At 36.1% G+C, this 22,128-nt stretch overlaps 1 protein-coding gene across 1 annotated transcript; it reads left to right on the top strand.

Moving 5' to 3' along the window:
• Positions 1-148: 148 nt before the first annotated feature.
• Positions 149-22,095, top strand: LOC145675528 (uncharacterized). The gene is made up of 2 exons (XM_081746013.1): positions 149-1,026; positions 13,841-22,095. The coding sequence occupies exons 1-2, from the start codon at positions 662-664 to the stop codon at positions 15,132-15,134; spliced, it is 1,659 nt and encodes a 552-aa protein (XP_081602139.1). The 5' UTR covers positions 149-661; the 3' UTR covers positions 15,135-22,095.
• The last annotated feature ends 33 nt before the right edge of the window (positions 22,096-22,128 follow it).

Raw genomic sequence — 22,128 nt, forward strand, 5'->3', positions numbered from 1 at the left:
GATTAGTTTTTGTTTTCAGTAGTTCATAATTCCCGAACTCCTTTTAGTGGCGGCGCTAGTTGTCTAACCAATTTCAGCGGGAAAGGGGAGTGGAATCGCTTACAATAATCACTCTACGACTATGTACATCTTCGCACAGTAAGCACTATGCACTCGCACACTTGTGAACTTGAACACTAGGTGACGTCACTTCCGGAAGTGAGCGTACTTCGAATGCGAACTTGTATCTTTTGGACACGGCCTGAAATTTGACTTTTTCCTGATTGCGACACTTCTTTTTTTCACGTATTTTCGCTTTATCATACTTAGTACTTTCTATCTGTTTTATGACTTTGTACACATCTTGTTACTTTTTATCATTTTTCAACTATTCTAATTTTTACATTTTACACGTATAATTACCTTTCTAAATTGTCGATATTCTTGTTCGATAGAGTGATAATACTATGCAAAACTTTTGTGATTCTTATTTCAAACAAACAATCAATTGCCGAGAGAGCAATTGTGGCCGATGAATAAGAATAAGAGGAAGAAGAAGAAGATTGGAAATATAAAGTTGCTTTTGTGAACGTACTTGTAAATGATTTCATTAACACTGGCAACGTAAAATATAAGGGGAGTATAAGAACAGTGTTAAATTCTTATTATATTTCAATTCACAATGGCTGGTAAGGCGTCTGTTAAGTTGGAATTGATGTGCAAAGAAGAAATTGCTTATGACTTACCTCTTGAAGATCCGCTCGAAGGGAAAGGGTGTACATATGAACTAATGAATGACAACAAAGAGATAATATTATCTACAACGGAAGAAGAGGTATCAGTGGACAAGGATACAGCTATATGCTCTTTGGACTTGAAACTAAACGTTGATAGGGTGAAACCAGAATTAGCACTAGAAGAAGATCCTGCATTTGAAAGTAATATAGAAACGCTAAGAAAAATAGTGGTTCAGGAGACTTGCGCGTCGTATTCTAATGACTCCCAACAATTAACAATAAAAAGTTTAAATTCAGTTCGGCCAGAAAGGTAATGTTCAATTTTAAATTAACTAATTGGCTCAGATTGACAATACGGTTATATGGTTTCGGAAATTTTGTTGGTTAAAAGCAATACTTCACGATAAATATTTAGGTATGAGAGATATCATGAACGTGAGTTAGTAGCCTACAATTTGGAAATGACATGGCACACATATACTAGCTGTATACCAAATAAAAATAATAACAAGATTGATACCATCCATGCCATTCTTATGTAGTTCATATCTTGATAAAATAATTGTTTCTTTATTATTGGTTACACATTTCTCACTAATTGTTGCATATATTTATAATATGGGTGCTCGACGATATTGTTTTATTTATATAGAGACTTATGTGAAATAACAAATAATGAGAATTTTAATTATCCTAAAATTAAACCTGTAATGTATTATATTCGAACATAAACTATGGACGTTTGTGATTTTATTTAGGATTTAGCTCAAATGGGTCTAGCGTGATTTTTCCGGCGGGCTTCGAAAGACATAAGTAAAATACAAGATAAAGAATATTTTAACCAACAATAGATGTTCATTATTTGTAAAGGTTCATACATCAGTCCATTTCATAGTTGCACTCATTTTTTCAAGGAAGTCGACTTTTCACATTCCAAGGAATCTTTTCTAGTGTATGGGCCTGCATTTCTCAATATGGGATCACTTTAGGGGCTTGTCGAACGTACATGATATATGAATTATTGTAAAAACTACGCTAACCAGCATGTGCTAGATGGCCGGTAAAAATAAGATTGCTATGCAGATTAGGGCATTACGCAAAATGTGGGTAAACAAGGATAGCGCAAAATTCTGTATTTAGGATGTCTTACGTGTTGAATGTGTTATTGTACGTTCCTAAGTATTTTATAGGTAACATCCTGAAAGTTAAGTATTTTATAGGTAATGCTTTCTTTGCTTGTATATTAGTGTTCCAATGTAACACAAGCCATTAGGGACGTAACCTCTTAATTATATGGATCCCTTCATTCCCAATCATTTTCATAGTTCCGTGTTATGATTTGCCACACTGAATTTTGATACTTCATGTCGCTTATAGTGGTTACTAGCTACTTTAACAAGGGGTTACTTTGGACATCGGGCATTTCTTCCCACAAAATATGAAAAGAGTTTCACAGTCATCTGTAGGTAAAACCATGAACTGTATACACGAAGTTTTAACTACACTCTACGATAGAACATGTAACTTTATTTTGGCGTTAATGTTGGGGGTCAGCATCAGTTCTAATTACAGGGATGGTTTGTTGTTGTAGTCGTATAGAAAGCAGTCACTGTAGAGACCGCCAAATTTGAAAAGAATTTCCGTCAATGTTAAGTCAGTTTCGTTTATTATACAACGTAACTTGCATTATACAACTTAACTAATAACCGCTTGAACAATTTAATACAAATAAATGAGTTTAACGGCGGTGAAGCCTTACGGAGCGCCATTCTGTGCGTCATTAGTTGACAACACAGGTTGTAAGTCATTCATCAAAAATACAGATTAATCAATTGGTTCCTAAAACCAACGGTGGTGACGATCTCTTACAGTTGAAGCTTGCAGGGTCGCTTCTACCCTAAGACATTACATTCCAACCCGGTTGCATGCCTTCGTCATTCAAGTCATGACACATCAGGGTTAATTTCCCAACCCCAATTGGGCTGTCAACATTCAGGCCTTGAGGAGGCATTTTAAGAAAATAAATATAATGAAAAGGACGACAAGAAATACACCCTGGGAGGAGACTTAATGCTACAGCCCCGCATTTCATCAATTTTTTAATCATTAGTATTACTTCAGGCCCGCTCGTACCTACAAAATTGGTAGGTTTACAAATGTAACGTTTTAAAGAGCTCTACCTAATACTTATGTGTGGCTTACTAGCAATTGCACTTATCTTTATCGAGAATAAAGTCACATCCGAGAGCATTTGTCACATTACTGAAACACAAGATAACAGTAATATTAACTTGTTCATTAAACATTAATGTTGTTGAGGACCTACTCGTACGTAGCAATCTTAATATGTTCTCATAACATAAACCTGAATTTTACCATATACTGTCTAACTAACGTAGAAACTCCGTACTATCGATACATCATAGTATCCTGTGTTTATCGTAGTAAAGGGTACCGTGGAATCTTAAACGGTCTTCCCTTTTTCTTTTCCTCGAGACCGGTTTATGTTTCCCGGCACAACAAAACAAAAGTTATTTTCAAACATCAAAAAGAATAACATTTAATTTACTTTCTCTAAATCCAAATCAAAACTCTAATTATTTTCTATAAATCCAAATCAAAACTAAGTATTATATCAAAATCTAATATCCGAACATCAATTTTATTACCGTCAAATGGGGCGACTTGAGACGATTTTTGAATATTTGTATGTGTCACGACACATTGTATGGTTGGAAAGATTCGGTTTGCTACGGAATTGTGGAGGTATTTACCACACTTGTCATTCATGGTATTGCCAAGCCTTCACCTCTTCTTAATCATTATTTATTTTTAAATATAGACTGTCTCATGTCACCCCATGCAGTTAAGTGACATGAGACATACGTAATTGTCTTTGTACGTCTCAAGTAATTCTAACATCAGGGTAAGGTGAGACTTAGTTTTCGTTTTTAAAATTATATTTTTAACACTACAATACAACATTACGGGTAGGACAAAAAAAAAAGACTACAGCCTGAAATGCAACAAATAAAAATACACTTTCTTAGAAATACACTTGATAAACTATTTGCTAAAAGAGAGAGACATCAAACATATGCGTCTACGTCTCATAACTTTAACAGGTTCTATTTTACATACAATATCTTGTACATTAAACGATTATGTATCTTTTTTTTTGTGGATAAATGAAAACTCCTCTTTCTTTTGTGCTCTCCTTCAGAAAAGTGGCTGTAATAGTTTCTCCGTCTATAGTACAAATTATTCCGATGAATTTTAATCATCGACCCCTTTCAGACTGAAATGTAACAATTACAAAATCTCCAATTTTAACATTCCCTTTCGTACCAGAAGCTGAAAAATTTTCTTCCTTGCTATTAAGCTGGTTGGGCATATTTTCGCTTTCCTTGTCTCTTCCATCTTCAACTGCCTCCAAACTGACATCAACACGTAAGTCATTATAGTTCTTTCCTGTGTCATTGGTTTCTTTATCCATCGAGCCCAAAGTAACACTTTTTCCACGTTGAATATCAATACGCCTTTTACGTTCCCTTTTAGTTTTATCTTCAAATCTGGCTGATTGCGGTGCATCTATAAAAGCACCAGATCAATTAGTGGAAGAAGGGCCGACCTCTGGTTTTATCTGGAATTCGCTTTAAAACCTGATTTCTGTCCAAAGCAAAAATGCCTGTAGCTCCAAATCCGGCCTGAAGGTTTTGAGCAGAATTTTCTTCTATTTTCATTAAAGTACTATTCATAAGGGAAGGAAAGAAGTCTTTGGTCAGATAACCGCGATGTTTTTTCTTCCACGAAGAAAGAATCCCACGCCAAGTTCTCTTGAGAGGTCCAAAAAACGCAACGTCTAAAATGGTTGGCGCAAATGCGTACTGTTCGGAATCAGCAACACAAATTATATTCCCTCTTTGGGAAGCTCTTGAATCACAAGATCGGAGAGATGGCTGGAGACATTATCACCTATCAGTACTTTTCTAAGGTTGGAGTTTTGCCTTTTGAAGTACGGGAGTGCAGTAGTCATAAACCAGTCTTCAAACACATGCTGATCGAACCAACCAGATTTTGTTCGATTATAACGTGTTCCTGTTGGTCCATTTTGACACCATGATTCCCAAAGATGATCGGCTTTGTAGCACACATACGGCGGTAGTAGTGTGCCATCGGCAGTACCAGCAAACATCACAGATTTAGATGCCTTTGATGAATTTACAATTTGTTCAGGATGTTTTCCTCCCCGCTTGGTTATAATTTTAGATTTACCAGGATCGTCAACAAAGTTCGTTTCGTCAAAGTTAACAATATTTTAAGGTGGAACGTCTTTCAAAGTTTCTTGTAAGTTGTTAAAGTATGCACTGATTGTTTCCACACTAACTCCTGCCCTGGCACGAGTAATGTTTTGGCTTAATCTCTGTGTTACAACAGCCGAGTGCCGACGAAGAAAAAAAATTGTCCACTCCAATCCAGGCAGTTTATTGTTGAATCTTCTTTCTCTTCTTTCTGATTGGTCAAGATATCTTTTAACTATCAAACGTACTTCCATTTTAGTGAATTTAAACCCCCATTCTGCTGCGTGAACATTACCATTTACTAATTTGTATTCTTCGTCAACGGTTAGAACAGGTTGACCTCCTGGGGTTCTTGAGTATGTACCTCTTAGTCGGCGGTGTAACGCAAACTTATTAACACTAAACTTGCTCGAAACAGTCTTTAGTGATTGGCAGGGATGTTTTTCCGAATACTCTGCTGCTTCTTGTAGTTGAGTTGCATTGTAGTTGCGATAGGACCTACTTCCCGCCTTTTTCTTATATACTCTTGGCATGTCTTAGTCACCACAGCAACACACCTTTCGTCAGAAAACGCCCTCTACAAGGCAAAATATGACCAACAGAAACGGAAAAGTGTTAAGAAGCTTCCACAACTTGTAATAGTAAAACACAAGTCGATTAGATATTCAACCATAATATTTGAAGTATGCACACATGGAAGTTGAAACGCCGTCACAAAATGCATACGTTTATACTCTAAGCTTAAGCTTCCCGCCACTTATTCATGCACATGATCTTTACACGACACACACGTACAAGTCTACTAGATCTCCAAGAACAAAATATCGTACACTGCGCCCGAAAAATCTTTACAGTGTAGCAAACTCCGAATATAGAAAATACGCAACTGTCTCAGTCTCAATTAACCCCATCTGACGGTACTATGACACTTTTCTCTAATTATGCCAAACATTAAAAGTTAGAACAAAATTTTGAAATTTTAGAAAATATCGAATCTGCACATTAGCTGGGACCCAACCAGGCCTCGCACTGGTTTCATCACTTCAATTTTATAACGAAAGTAGTGATGTCCCTAGGGGATGAATTATATTTTAACTTTCAACTCTTCTTAACTTATAATATCGCTTTCTCTGAAGTCAATTAACTTCAGGTATCATGAAGTCACATTGAATGCACATTGACTTTTCATAGTAGACAGCATATATATATATATATATATCGAACGACGAACAAATCAACGAACAACTTTATAAAATTCAAGGTTATTGTCAATTACTTTCAATATTATACTAAATTGTGTTTAATTTACAGTATTTTTACAGCGACTTAATCTTACATTAAAAATTTCGCATATTTTCTTATTATACAATCACAACGTTAGATGAAAAAATCACTATCTGAAGAGCACATTCTTTAATTACCCAAAATTTTAATTTTATGATTTATTGTAGTTATTACTAGTACTTCTCTAATTATGTTCGTAATTATGTCTAGTTACCTAACATGTCTCTAAATGCTTGATTGTATGAGAACAGCTAAATGTTAATTTAAACATAAAGAAGAATGAATAAAAACTCAAAACAAGATTTGATAATAAAATTTTATTATGAAGTATGGTTCCCAAAACTGGAAACACCTGAAAAGAAAAAAAAATACAAAACTTAAACTTCCTAACAGGAATTCGGTACTGGAAGTCCGCATCCAAAACGGGATAGCCATACTTTTCAAAAGTAGTGTGGTATTATTACAATTTCAAAGTCCGAAATAGCGTTCTAAATCAATTATCTGTTTAAAATTTCCAATGCTGTACTTCCTCTCCTTTCAACATTCATCTTTCATCTCCAAAAGCTGTAAGGAAACCATAAAACATGACATTTGGGTGAATGTACCTGATTGTAGAGCGATATTGATGGTTTTCTGGGCTCGTGCGTCAGTGGCGGTGGGCACACACTTTGATTATGAAAAGTAACCTTCGAAATTTGGGAGAATAAACAGTAATCCTTTTTTACTCTTTAAAAGTTTAAAAGGTCAAATTCGGTATTTCCGATTTCTCATCTCTTCCGGGGTTTATTCCGAGTTTGGTTGAAGTTCACGGGCTAAGATTTTAATTTTCCATCTGTGCCGGTTACTCTTGTAAGCTGTAATTTAGCACGTTTACGTGTACTTTTCCAGTTAGTTTGATTAATTTGCGTAACTTTTCACCTTTATACAGCGCATTTACTAAATTTCCACGTAATGACACGCCTTCCTTTACGACAATTGAATTTACATTGCATTGCGATGCGTGTCATAAATTTCTTTTTATGTTTGCGCTTATTGTTACTATATTTTGCCATGTAGTTTACTATATTTGGTCTAGGAATTAATTCGTGCGGGTGGACAAGAGATGGCGCAACGAACGGAGCGTCCCACAGTTCCGTGTATCCACACATATGTTGCAAACCCCTGTCATCGCGTATCGTTTGTAGTATAGGGCAGTGGATTAAAGCGTCAACAACACCAGTTTGTAGTTAAGTGAACATGGCGCAATTTGTGCCTGATAAAGTGTTTTTGCGGGGTGTCGTGCTGCATTACTTTAACATGCAGAAAAGTGCGACTGAAAGTCATCGTATTTTTGTGGAAGTGTATGGTGACCATGCTCTAGCTGAGCGAACGTGTCAGAAGTGGTTTGCACGGTTTAGAAGTGGTGATTTCGGCTTGGCAGACCAAGAGCGAGCTGGACAGCCAAAAAATTTCAAGACGAAGAATTGACAGCATTGCTCGAGCAGGATTCGTGTCAAACGCAGGAACAACTTGCAGCAGCATTAGGCGTTGATCAAACAACAGTCTCCAAACGCTTGAAAGCCATGGGAATGATTCAAAAGATGTCACATTGGGTTCCACATGAATTGAAAGACAGAGACGTTGAAAGACGAAAAACCATTTGCGAATTGCTGCTTCAACGACAGAGCAGAAAGCGGTTTCTGCATCGAATTATTACGGGTGATGAGAAGTGGATCCATTACGAGAACCCTAAACGAAAAAAGGCCTGGGTGAAATCAGGTGAACCAGGTCCATCACAACCAAAACGAGATATTCACTGTGCAAAGGTTATGCTGTGCATATGGTGGGATATGAAAGGTGTGGTGTACTATGAGCTGCTGCAACCGGGTGAAACTATGAATGGAGAACGTTATCGACGACAATTAATGCGTTTGAAGCAAGCTCTGGCCAGAACACGACCAGAATGGGAGAACAGACATGATAAACTTATTGTTCAACATGATAACGCTCGCCCACATGTCGCAAAACCGGTCAAAACCTATTTAGAAAATGTCGGATGGGAAGTTTTACCCCACCCGCCGTATTCACCAGACGTTGCTCCTTCGGACTACTACTTGTTCGATTGCATGAACAACGATTTGATTGGACAGCGGTTTACTTCTTCAGAAGATATCGAAACATGGGTCTCTGACTGGATCGCTTCCAAGGGTGAGGACTTCTTTCGCCACGGAATCCGTACATTGCCTGACAGATGGGCGAAAGTGGTGGCTAGCGATGGACAATATTTTTCTTAAGGTATTTATGTATTTTGTGTTTGTACTACAGCTTCAATGTGTGCGTACCAACCGCACGAATTAATTCCTAGACCAAATACAATGTTTGTACGTGATTTCGCTTAAGCTATTTAGTATTCTTCGAGGTCGTTGTATACTTCTTCCGCATGTTTGACTCGAAATAACCTCGCCTACAGCTCGACTTTAATTTCCATGTAGTTCGTCTTTGACCGAGTTTAATTTGTTCCGAATTACGCTTACCAAAGCACTTTCCTTTTATTCTCAACTTATTTCCTACTGCACGCCTAATTCGTGGTTGTGCGCGCTGAGAATACGCTGTACGTGGAGGTCGACGGACATTGTTATCGTTACGAGCAATCAACTGGTCTACATTTTGAGTAGCACTACACTTAAATTTTCGCTCTTAAAATTTCGCAAAAGTGAAGTACTAGATTGAAAATTCAAACATTTCGGCAACTGAAATCTATAAATGTTGCATCTGATGTACTGATATTATGATCACGATTGCTCATTTTAACTCTGCTGATTATGCTCCTCGAAATCGAGTTTACGTTAATAATGTATTACCAAAACTCAACTGGGTATCATTTGCCATCTTATTTTTCTTCTTAAACTTAGTGTTACATTTGGGTTCTATAACGGAAATATACTTTCAACTGCGTGTGGTTTTTTGGAAGTGTTACTTTTACGCTTGTTTACGGTAAACATTTCCGACCGATATATTATGTACGAGACGTTCACTACGTAAAACACAATTGGCTTGGCCGGTCTACACTCTAAACTGTGAATTTGAAATCGTTTCCTTCTACAATACTCAAGGCTGATAAAGTTGGAATGGATTTACAGCACTAAAATCCAACTTACGTTAGATATACACGGTTACAAAGACAAATTTGAATTTGTGAAATCGCGCAAAACCATTTGGCTGCGACACAAAAGCGACAACACTGTAACTTCTTTATCACACAAAATCATCAATTGAACTCTCAAGCCTTCCCTGGCTTCTTCAAGAGGGCGGATACGCGCAACCTCAACGCTCCCGCTTATCATGTGTGAAACATCGTTATCCCTTGCCGGCAAAACAATTACATTAGAAACAATTGTCTACAGGTACACGTAACGATTCTTCCTTTTTCGCTATCTCTACACTGCATATTTCCTTTTCCTGATTGTAATCGACTTTTCGGTTTATTTGGCACATATCTTTCACAACGTGGGCCGGCTTGAATTCAAGAGTATTTACGGTTTCTTTTCCGCCTTGCACTTCTCTGCAGTGTTGTATTTTGTTGGTTTGCCTACACTCAACCTATGCCGTTCGCATGTATTCATAGAACACAGTGATACCTTTCTTTCATTCCGCTTCACTATTTTTAAACTCAGCAGTAACTGAATCAACATGATTGGCTGCATTAACTAATTCGGAGCGTACCTCAGTTAAGGAGTTCTTGGCTACTTTGATATTATTACGTAAACTGTCTGCTTTGGCATTCAATTTGTTCTTTTCTACGCTCCCAAATCGCTTCTGTTATAGACTTTTGGAGTTCACCTACTTACTGATTCATCTATCTTTTGCCCTAGACGTCCAATATTCATTACCATTTTTGAGCAATGGTTTCTAATTGTTTCTCTAATTCGTCTGTCGACATTGCTTGAAATTGTTCTAAAACACTATCCTCCATATTGAAATGAATTACGAGCAACTAATTGATAGTACAAAAATATAAATAATTCAGTTTAATACGAAAATAAGAAACATGCACTTAAAATATGAGACACTAAAAATTTTGATATTACGATCATTAACAACAAATCCTTCTTTTCACAACTCAGGTTTCACTTTGCGAAATGCTTCAATATAAAATTAACACAAATATAAACTAGTACCACATACAAAACATTTTCTATAACTATTCTATCAAGCCTTGTTTCCATTTTGTTCTAATACACAATAACACACTGAGCAAGGCCATGTCATAATATGTAAAAAACAGTATGACGTGACAGTTTCAACACAAGAACTGGGTCTTCATCAGAGTTCCACTCCTTCTGGCTGCTGGGAGTTAGTCATCACATATATACTGTCTGGAGATCAACTTTTAATTAGGCTCCGCACCTTCATTAAAGAGTAACACTTGTGCGACTTTTACTTTCACTTTTTAGCTGCACACATGTTCAATTAAAAGTTTACTTTTTTTCTGCTAGATGCGTTCTGTCTAATTATCATTATTTTCCTTGTTATTTTGTTTCTCTTTCTTTCTTTTTCCTTTTCATTTCTTCTTCTTTAAGCAGAATCTTCTCCCACTCCTTATTTCTCGAGAATCCTGCATTCCAGTTCATCACCTTGCCTCCTACCTTCATAATCACCCTGGCTTCCTTCCATTTTCTCACCAAAGTTCTGTTTTCTACATCTATGACCTCTGCTCCTTCCCACCCTATCCTGTGGTTTGTATCATTCTGATGCTTGTATATCGCATTGTTGTCCATTTTCAATTTTACATCATAGTTGAGCAGTTTAATCCTTTTCTGCATTTTTTTTTCTCCTATGTAATTTTTTTTACACTCCGCGCATTCTACTCTATATATTACTCCCCCTTGATCATTTTTCACTATTGCTTTCCTCATTGTTCTTCTGACTAGTTCAATTAATCTGCTTCCTCCTTTCCAGTACGTCCTAATTCCTGCTTTCCGAAGCATTCTCTATATGTTCTCTGTTTCTTTGCACAGTTATTGTGTTGAAACTGTCACGTGATACTGTTATTTACATATTATCACATAGCTTTGCTCAGTGTGTTATTGTGTATTAGTATTAAAGCATTTTCTGTTATTCATAAATGCACATAAAGGTGCATGGTGTAAAACATGTATGTGTGTTCGTATACTCAATCAGCTGTTTGCTATCCTCTCACACCTACATAGCATTAAATATCAACAAGAAAATTTTTTTATGAGCTACATTAATATCTCTGTCGCTCTCAAGGTCAAAACATATTTACTTAACTTACATGAAAAATCTACATTACTTATTTCTTGTTTTTATCTATCTTTCTGCTTAATTTTTAATTATTTGTGTCCGCGCAGGAGCTGATGGAAATTTACTGTCGACACTAGGCTAATCAGATGCAAAACTCAACACGTTATCCGTATAACTAATGGTATTGTAAAGGCAGTTGTAGGAAGACTATTATAATTTAATCCGGAAAACGGTCGCCGTGTGGTTGAAATCGTCTTTTTTGGTAGTTTTTAGATCCTTGTAAATATATTCGTAACCTTCACATTGATTTTCGTCTTTTTCCTAAGATTTGTCACTTTTTTTTTGCGTTTATCCCAGCTTTGCTAGGGAAGTAGAACGTAATATTGAGGTCTCAAATATTCAGTAATAATAATAATAATAATAATATTGGTAATAAATTCGTATGAGAACACATTGTATTAAAGCCTGTAAAATCGCCCGTAGCGTAAGCCATAAGTTACAAAATAGTCGGGATTGGAGAAAAGTGTCAGGACCAACAGCACACACCTTCTCGATACGTTCCTACAACTAGCTACATGTTATAACGGAAAGTTTCCCTGCAACGAGCTAAATGTTATAAAGGAAAGTTTCCCTACAACTAGTCAAATGTTATAACGGAAAGTTTCAAGGTATATTTCGTGTAGAAAGTAAGGATTATGAACTCACAAGAACCGTAAGAAACTTTGTTTTTAAGTGATGGTTATGCCGGCTAAGCTACAGAAGATGTCGAAGGGGTCTCGGGAAAGCGGTTCCGTACCTTCATGAGACACCACTACAGCTACTCAAATTTAAACGAAAAATTTCCGCTAATATTTCGTGCAGAATATATTCTACTGTACGTTTTCAGGAAAATAACTGCAAAAACAGAACTGAATATAATTGAACACTAAAGCTTGTAATAAACTAACTTCTCATGCTTCCAGATGTAATTAAAAAAGCTTTGCTATAAAAATATATATACAGACCATAATTCAGTGAGCTCTGAAATACAAACTAACAAAATGATGTATAAGATTCAGTCTACAGAGGAATTGTTGCTTAAAGAGTGGCATACACTATTTCGAGAATCGAGATTAAATGAGAAATATTTACAATAGCTTTCTTCTCGTCTCGATTCTAATCTCCAAAGCATGACGATAGTGTGAGCTGGCCTTGTCCCGTCTCGAATTAAAATGTTTCATCACGATTTGTTTGGTTTGTTTTAGAATTGAGATGAGAAATTCGTCTTTCCATTGGCAACATTACACAAAACCGAAATTTTTTTTGTGCGCCTAATATCACTTTTCTGCTTGTAATGGTACGAAGTGATAATAAGTTTTTAATTTTTAAATATTCTTCGAGATAATTGTTATTATTACTAGTATTATTCCTGAAAATTTGATAGTTCAAGTGTTTAAACAAACGAGTATCAAATATTTGAATGTAATGAAGCGTGTGTTATCGCCGATCTATCTCCATTAAATTCCTAAAGAGCTCCTCCGTGGCTAAGCTGTTAGCGTACGTGCCTTTGGCGTGGGAGACCCGGGTTCGATTCCCGGCGGGAGCTCATGTGGTTAGGATTCCACGTTAATCAGTAGGTCCACGTCTCATATAGCCTCGCTGCTGAAAGGAACGCTAAACTAAAATCAACTCAAAATTCCTGAAGTAAAAAAAAATGCTTGACTTGTATTCGATCGAAGAACTTCGAGATTACTGGCCAAGCGCCTAGACGACTGAACCGCGATCACTACGCTGCAAATGATTCGTCTTTAGTCTTGTTACTTTAAGTTTTTCTGCCTTAGCTTGGAAAGTTGTATGTAATTTTTTAATTCGTTTCAAAACGCCTTTCGTGTTCCTCTTATGATGAGATAAGTAAATTATCTTCGGTTCAGTTTCTACTAATACGTTGAGTTGGTCTTAATCCTTTGGATCGGAAGTTTGTTTTTTCTCCCCACGAAACTACAGATAAGACAGATGTAAATCTCCTACTGTGCATTCGTGTCAGGCAGCCGACAATACCTGTTCATAGACTTATGACCGCCACGATACAAATGACAGGTCAGTTTGATATAGTGAATCAAACTACAGCCACTTATTTTAGACAATATTGATATGTTGACTTTTCAGTGGTACTCCATTTCATATTTCTACAATATTTAATGTAATAAAACAAATGAAGCATAAGTTTATCATGTAATATAGCGAATGATTACATTTTTTGTTGCTACTTAATCATTATCTCCATTCACATTTCCTTGTTTGTTGAATTTGTTACAGGCGCGATAACATATTTGCTTTCCACGGAGAAGGAGATACGTTTACTACATTAAATGAAGCCATTTCTCATTCTTATGAGGAATCTGATACTTCGACGCTGTTTGGCAGAGGATTTCATCGATCACGTTGGACAAGAAATATGGTGGCACAGGAAAGTGAAAAGCGTCATACGTACGAAAAGAGTGATGAACGCTTTAGTCAAAGTTCAACTATGTCAAGTGGTGAGTTAGTGCATACACATGAAAAATCTCACATATGTGGAGTATGTGGAAAGGAATTTAGAGTATGTTCAAGTTTGGCTACGCACATGGTAATTCATACAGGAGGAAAACTAAACACATGCCAAGAGTGTGGTAAAGCATTTAAAAAACGTTCAAATTTAACTAAACACATGTTAATCCACACAGGAGAAAAGCCTCACACGTGCCAAGAGTGCGGTAAGGCATTTAATCATCGTTCAAATTTGACTAAACACATGTTAATCCACACAGGAGAAAAGCCTCACACGTGCCAAGAGTGTGGTAAGGCGTTTAAACGACGTTCACATTTGGCTTCACACATGATAATCCACACAGGAGAAAAACCTCATACGTGCCAAGAGTGTGCTAAGGCATTTAATCGACGTTCAGCTTTGGTTACGCACATGTTAATCCACACAGGAGAAAAAACACACACCTGCCAAGAGTGTGGTAAGGCATTTAACCAACGTTCAACTTTAGCTACACACATGTTAATCCACACAGGAGAAAAAACTCATATGTGCGAAGAGTGTGGTAAGTCATTTAATCATCGTTCAAATTTGACTAAACACATGTTAATCCACACCGGAGAAAAGCATCACACGTGCGAAGACTGTGGTATGGCATTTAATCTACGTTCAACTTTGGCTACACACATGTTAATCCACACAGGTCAAAAACCACACACTTGCAAAGACTGTGGTAAGGCATTTAACCAACGTTCAACTTTAGCTACACACATGTTAATCCACACAGGAGAAAAAACTCAAATGTGCGAAGAGTGTGGTAAGTCATTTAATCGTCGTTCAAATTTGACTAAACACATGTTAATCCACACAGGAGAAAAGCCTCACACGTGCCAAGATTGTGGTAAGGCGTTTAAACGACGTTCACATTTGGTTTCACACATGATAATCCACACAGGAGAAAAACCTTACACGTGCGGGGAGTGTGCTAAGGCATTTAATCGACGATCAGCTTTGGCTACGCATATGTTAATCCACACAGGAGAAAAAACACACAGCAGCCAGGAGTGTGGTAAAGCATTTAACTAACGTTCAAGTTTGGCTAACCACGTTAATCCACACAGTAGAAAAAGATTACACATGCCAAGAGTTTGGAAAGGCATTTAATCAACGTTCAAATTTAGCTAGACATATGTTAACAAATACAGGAGGAAAACCTTAGACGTGCCAAGAATGTGGTAAGGCTTTTAATCGACGTTCAAATTTGGCTACACACATTTTAATCCACACACGACAAAAACCTTACACGTGCCAAAAACGTGGTTATGCATTTCAACTTTGAAGTTCGGCTACACGCTTGTTAGTCCACACAGGAAAAAGTTTACACATGCTTAGAATGTAGTAAAGCATTTAATCGACGTTAAAGTTTGGCTGCACATATGATAATCCACACAGGAGAAAAACCTTAAAAGTGCCAAATGTGTGGTCAGGTATTTAATCAAAGTTCATATTTGGCTGCACACATGATAATCCACAAAGGAGAAAAATATCACACATGTTAAGAGTGTGATAATGGTTTTAAATGTCGTTCAAATTTGATTACAAACATGTTAATCAACAAAGGAGAAAAACCCTACACATTCCAAAAGTGTGGTAAGCCATTTAATCAACGTTCAAGTTTAGCTATACAGGAGAAAAATTTGATACGTGCCAAGAATGTAGTAAGGCATTTAATCGACGTTAAAGTTTAGCTGCGCAGAGGAGAAAAATGTCACCCATGTCAAGAGTATGAATGGGCATTTAATAGACGTTCAAGTTTGGCTACACACATGTTAATCCACACAGAAGCAAAACCTCTCACATGACAAGAGTGGGGTTGTGGATAAACGTCGTCCAAATTTGATTACACACACGTTAATCCAAAAACGAAAGAAATATCACACATGCCAAGAGTGTGGTTGTTATATAATCTACGTTCAAGGTTGGTTGAACATGTTAATCTACACAGTAAAAAAGAATTACACTTGCCAAGATTGTGGTCAGCCTTTTGAAATTGTAGTCAATTGCCGAATCTACACATTAGCTGGAACCCAATCAGGCGTCGCACTCGGTTCATCGCTTCAATTTTATAACCAAAGTATTGATGACCCTAGGGGATGAATTATATTTTAACTTTCAAATCTTCCTAACTTATAATATTGCTTTCTCTGAAGTCAATTAACTTGAGGTTAGTCACAGTGAATGCAGATTGACTTTTAAGAGTAGACGGCATATATATATCAAACGATGAGCAAATCAACGAACAACTTTAAAAAATTCAAGGTTATTTTCAATTACTTTCAATATTATTCTAAATTGTGTTTAACTTACAGTATTATGACAGCGACTTAATCTTACATTACAAATATCGCATATTTTCTTATTATATAATCACAACATTACATGAAAAATATCACTATCTGAAGAGTACATTTTTTTTTAATTGCCCAAAATTTTAGTTTTATTAATTGTAGTTATTACTAGTATTTCTCTAATTATGTTCGTAATTATCTCTAAACGCTTGATTTTATATTGAACAGCTAAATGTTAATATAAACATAAAGGAGAATGAAAAAAAACTCAAAAAAAGATTTGATAATAAAATTTTATTAAAAATTATTGTTCCCAAAACTAGAACCACCTGAAAAGAAGAAAAATTCAAAACTTAAGCATCATACCAGGAATTCGATACTGAAAGTCCGCATCCAAAACGGGATAGCCATACTTTTCAAAAGTGTTGTGGTATTTTTACAATTTCAAAATCCGAAATCGCGTTCTAAATCAATTACCTGTTCAAAATTTCCAATGCTGTACTTCCTCTCCTTTCAACATTCATCTTCATCTCCAAAAGCTGTAAAAAAACCATAAAACATGACATCTAAGTGAACGTACCTGATTGTAGAGCGATATTGATGGTTTCCTGGACTGGTGCGTCAGTGGCGGTGGGCACACACTTTGATTATGAAAAGTAACCTTCGAAATTTGAGAGAATAATCAAATAAATAAACAATAATCCTTTTTTCATTCTCTATAAATTTAAAAGGTCAATTCGGTATTTCTGATTTCTCATCTCTTCCGGGGTTTATTCCGAGTTCGGGTGAAGTTCACGTTTTTCTTGGGCAAAGATTTTAATTTTCCATCTGTGCCGGTTACGCTTGTAAGCTGTAATTTAGCACGTGTATATGTACTTTTCCACCTAGTTTGTTTAATTTGCGGAATTTTTATCCTTTCTACAGCGCATTTACTAACTCTCCAAGTAATGACACGCCTTCCTTTCCGACGATTGGATTTACGCTGCATTGGGTACGTGTCATAAATTTCTTTTTATGTTTCCGTTTACTGCTATTATATTTTGCCATGTAGTTTACTATAGAATGTTCGTACGTGTTTTCGCTTAAACTTTCTAGTACTCTTCAGAGTCGATGTATACTTCTTCCGCATGTTTCTCTCGAAATAACCTCGCCTACAGCTCGACTTTAATTTGCATGTAGTTCGTTATTGACCGAGTTTAGTTCGTTCCGAATTAGGCTTACCAAAGCAATTTCTTTTTATCCTCAATTTATTTCCTACTGCACGCCTAATGCGTGGTTGTGCGCGCTGAGAATACGCTGTACGTTGAGGTCGACGAACATTGTCGTCGTTACGAGCAATCAACTGGTCTACATTTTGAGTAGCACTACACTTTAAATTTCTCTCTTAAAATTTCGCAAAAGTGAAGTACTAGCTTAAAAATTCAAACACTTCGGTAACTGAAAATTAATAAATTTTGCATCTGATGTACTGATATTATGATCACGTCTGCTCATTTTAACTCTGCTGATTATACTCCTCGAAATCGAGTTTACGTTAATAATGTATTACAAAAACTCAACTGGGTATCATTTGCCATCTTATTTTTCTTCTTAAACTTAGTGTTACATTTGGGTTCTATAACGGAAATATACTTTCAACTGCGTGTGGTTTTTTGGAAGTGTTACTTTTACGCTTGTTTACGGTAAACATTTCCGACCGATATATTATGTACGAGACGTTCACTACGTAAAACACAATTCGCTTGGCCGGTCTACACCCTAAACTGTGAATTTGAAGTCGTTTCCTTCTACAATACTCAAAGCTGATAAAGTTGGAATGGATTTACAGCACTAAAATGCAACTTACGTTAGATATACACGGTTACAAAGACAAATTTGAATTTGTGAAATCGCGCAAAACCATCTGCCTGCGACACAAAAGCGACAACACTGTAACTTCGTTATCACACAAAATCACCAATTAAACTCTCAAGCCTTCCCTGGCTTCTTCAAGAGGGCGGATACGCGCAACCTCAACGCTACCGCTTATCATGTGTGAAACATCGGTATCCCTTGCCGGCAAAAGAATTACATTAGAAACAATTGTCTACAGGTACACGTAACGATTCTTCCTTTTTCGCTATCTCTACACTGCATATTTCCTTTTCCTGATTGTAATCGACTTTCTGGTTTATTTGGGACATATCTTTCACAACGTAGGCCGCCTCGAATTCAAGAGTATTTACGGTTTCTTCTCCGCCTTGCACTTCTTTGCAGTGTTGTATTTTGTTGGTTTGCCTACACTCAACCTATGCCGTTCGCATGTATTCATAGAACACAGTGAGACCTCTCTTTCATTCCGCTACACTATTTTTAAAATCAGCAGCAACTGAATCAACATGATTGGCCGCGTTAACTAATTCAGAGCGTACCTCAGTTAAGGAGTTATTGGCTACTTTGATATTATTACTTAAACTGTCTGCTTTGGCATTCAATTTGCTTTTTCCTACGCTTCCAAATCGCTTCTGTTACAGTCTGTTGGAGTTCACCTTCTGATGCATCTATTTTTTGCCCTATACGTCCAATATTCATTACCATTTTTGAGCAATGGTTTCTAATTGTTTCTCTAATTCCTCTGTCAACATTGATTGACATTGTTCTAAAACACTAGCTTCCATATTGATATGAATTACGTGCAACTAATTGAAAGTACAAAAATATAAATAACTGAGTTTAATACGAAAATAAGAAACATGCACTTAAAATATGAGACACTAAAAATTTTGATATTACGATCATTAACAACAAATCCTTCTTTTCACAACTCAGGTTTTACTTGCGAAGTGCTTCAATATAAAATTAACACAAATATAAACTAATACCATATACAAAACATTTTCTATAACTATTCTATCAGGCCTTGTTTCCATTTTGTACTAATACACAATAACACACTGAGCAAGGCCATGTCATAATATGTAAAAAAAAACAGTATGACGTGACAGTTTCAACACAATAACTGTGTCTCCATCAAACTTCCGCTCCTTCTGGCTGCTGGGATTTCGTCATCACTTGTATATACTGTCCGGAGATCAACTCTTTAATTATACCCCGCCCCTTCATTAAAAAGTAACACTTGTGTGGCTTTCACTTTTTAGCTGCACACATGTTGAATTAAAAGTTTACATTTTTTTCCGCTGGATGCGTTCTGTTCTCCAATAATCCTTATTTTCCTTGTTATTTTGTTTCTCTTTCTTTCATCTTCCTTTTCATTTCTTCTTCTTTAAGCAGAATCTCCCACTCCTTATTTATCGAGAATCCTGCATTCCAGTTTTTCTCCTTGCCTCCTGCCTTCATAATCACCCTGGCTTCATTCCATTTTCTCGCTAAGTTCTGTTTTCTACTTCTATGACCTCTGCTCCTACCCACCCTATCCTGTCATTTGTATCTTTCTGGTGCTTGTATATCGCAATGTTGTCTATTTTCAAACTTACATCATCCTGGTGCTGTTTAATCCTTTTACTGCATTTTTTTGTTTTTCCTATGTAATTTTTTTTACACTCCGCGCATCCTACTCTATATATTACTACCCGTTGATCATTGTTCGCTATTGGTTTTCTCATTGTTCTTTTGACTAGTTCAATTATTCTGCTTCGTCCTTTCCAGTACGTCCTAATTCCTGTTTTCCGAAGCATTCTCTTTATGTTCTCTCTTTCTTTGCACAGTTATAGTGTTGAAACTGTCACGTGATACTGTTTTTTTACATTATCACATAGCTTTGCTCAGTGTGTTATTGTGTATTAGTATTAAAACATTTTCTGTTATTCATAAATGCACATGAAGGTACATGGTGTAAAACATGTATGTGTGTTCGTATACTCAATCAGCTGTTTGCCATCCTCTCACATCTACATAGCATTAAAAATCAACATGAAAAATTTTTTTATGAGCTACATTAATATCTCTGTCGCTCTCAAGGTCAAAACATATTTACTTAACTTACATGAAATATCTACATTACTTATTTCTTGTTTTTATCTATCTCTCTGCTTTATTTTTAATTATTTGTGTCCGCGCAGGAGCCGATGCAAATTGACTGTCGACACTAGGCTAATCAGATTCAAAACTGAACACGTTATCTGTATAAACAGTTGTAGGAAGGTCTCAAATATTCAGTAATAATAATAAGAAGAATAATATAGGTAACAAATTCCGTATGAGGACACATTGTATTAAAGCCTGTAAAATCGCCCGTAGCGTAAGCCATAAGTTACAAAATAGTCGGGATTGGAGAGAAGTGTCAGGACCAACAGCACATACCTTCTCGATACGTTCCTACAATTAGCTACATGTTAAAACGGAAAGTTTCCGTACAACGAGCTAAATGTTATAAAGGAAAGTTTCCCTACAGCTAGTTAAATGTTATAACGGAAATTTTGAAGGTATATTTCGTGTAGAAAGTAGGGATTCTGAACTCGCAAGAGCCGTAAGAAACTTTGTTTTTAAGTAATGCTTATGCCGGCTAAGCTACAGTAGATGTCGAAGGAGTATCGGGAAAGGGGGTCCGTACCTTCATGAGACACCTTTACAGGTACTCAAATTTAAATGAAAGATTTCCGTTAATATTTCGTGTAGAATATATTCTACTGTACGTTTTCAAGAAAAGAACCGTAAAAAAAAGACCTGAATATAATTGAACACTAAAGCTTTTAATAAACTACCTTCCGAAATTTCCAGGTGTAATTATAAAAGCTTTCCTATAAAAATATATAAACAGACCATAATTCAGTGAGCTCTGAAATACAAACTAACAAAATAATGTATAAGATTCAGTCTACAGAGCAATTGTTGCTTAAAGAGTGGCATACACTCTTTCGAGAATCGAAATAAGATGAAAAATATTTACAATAGCTTTCGTCTCGCGTCGATTCTCATCTCCAAAGCATGACGATAGTGTAAGTTAACCTTGTCCCGTCTCGAATTAAAATTGTTTGGTTTGTTTTAAAATCGAGATGAGAAATTCGTCTTTTCATTAACAACATTACAAAAAACCGAAATATATATATATTTTTTTTCCCTAATACCACGTTTTTGCTTGTAATGGTACGACCTGAGCGATAATAAGTTTTTAATTTTTAAATATTCTTGGAGATAATTATTATTACTAGTATTATTCCTGAAACTTTGATAGTTCAAGTGTTTAAAGAAACGAGTATTCAAATGTTTGAATGTAATGAAGCGTGTGTTATCGCCGATCTATCTCCATAAAAATTCCTAAAGTAAAAAAAAAAATGCTTGAAGTATATTCGATCGAAGAACCTTGAATTTACTGGTCAAGCGCCTAGACCAATGAACCGCGATCACTACGCTGTAAATGATTCGTCTTTAGTCTTGTTACTTTAAGTTTCTCTGCCTTAGCTTGGAAAGTTGTATGTAATTTTTTAATTCGTTTCAAAACGCCTTTCGTGTTCCTCTTATGATGATATAAGTAAATGATCTTCGGTACAGTATCTATTAATACGTTGAGTTGTTCTTAAACCTTTAGATCGCAAGTTTGTTTTTTCTCCACATAATAGACTTATGACCGCCACGATATAAATGTTAGGTCAGTTTGATATAGTGAAACAAACTACAGCCACTTATTTGGAGACATTATTAATATGTTGACTTTCAGTGGTACTCCATTTCATATTTCTACAATATTTAATGTAATAAAACAAATGAAGCGTAACTTTATCATGTAATATAGCGAA

This window comes from Thermobia domestica, chromosome 18, assembly GCF_964235325.1.
Source record: "Thermobia domestica chromosome 18, izTheDome1.hap1.1, whole genome shotgun sequence".
Lineage (NCBI taxonomy): Eukaryota > Metazoa > Arthropoda > Insecta > Zygentoma > Lepismatidae > Thermobia > Thermobia domestica.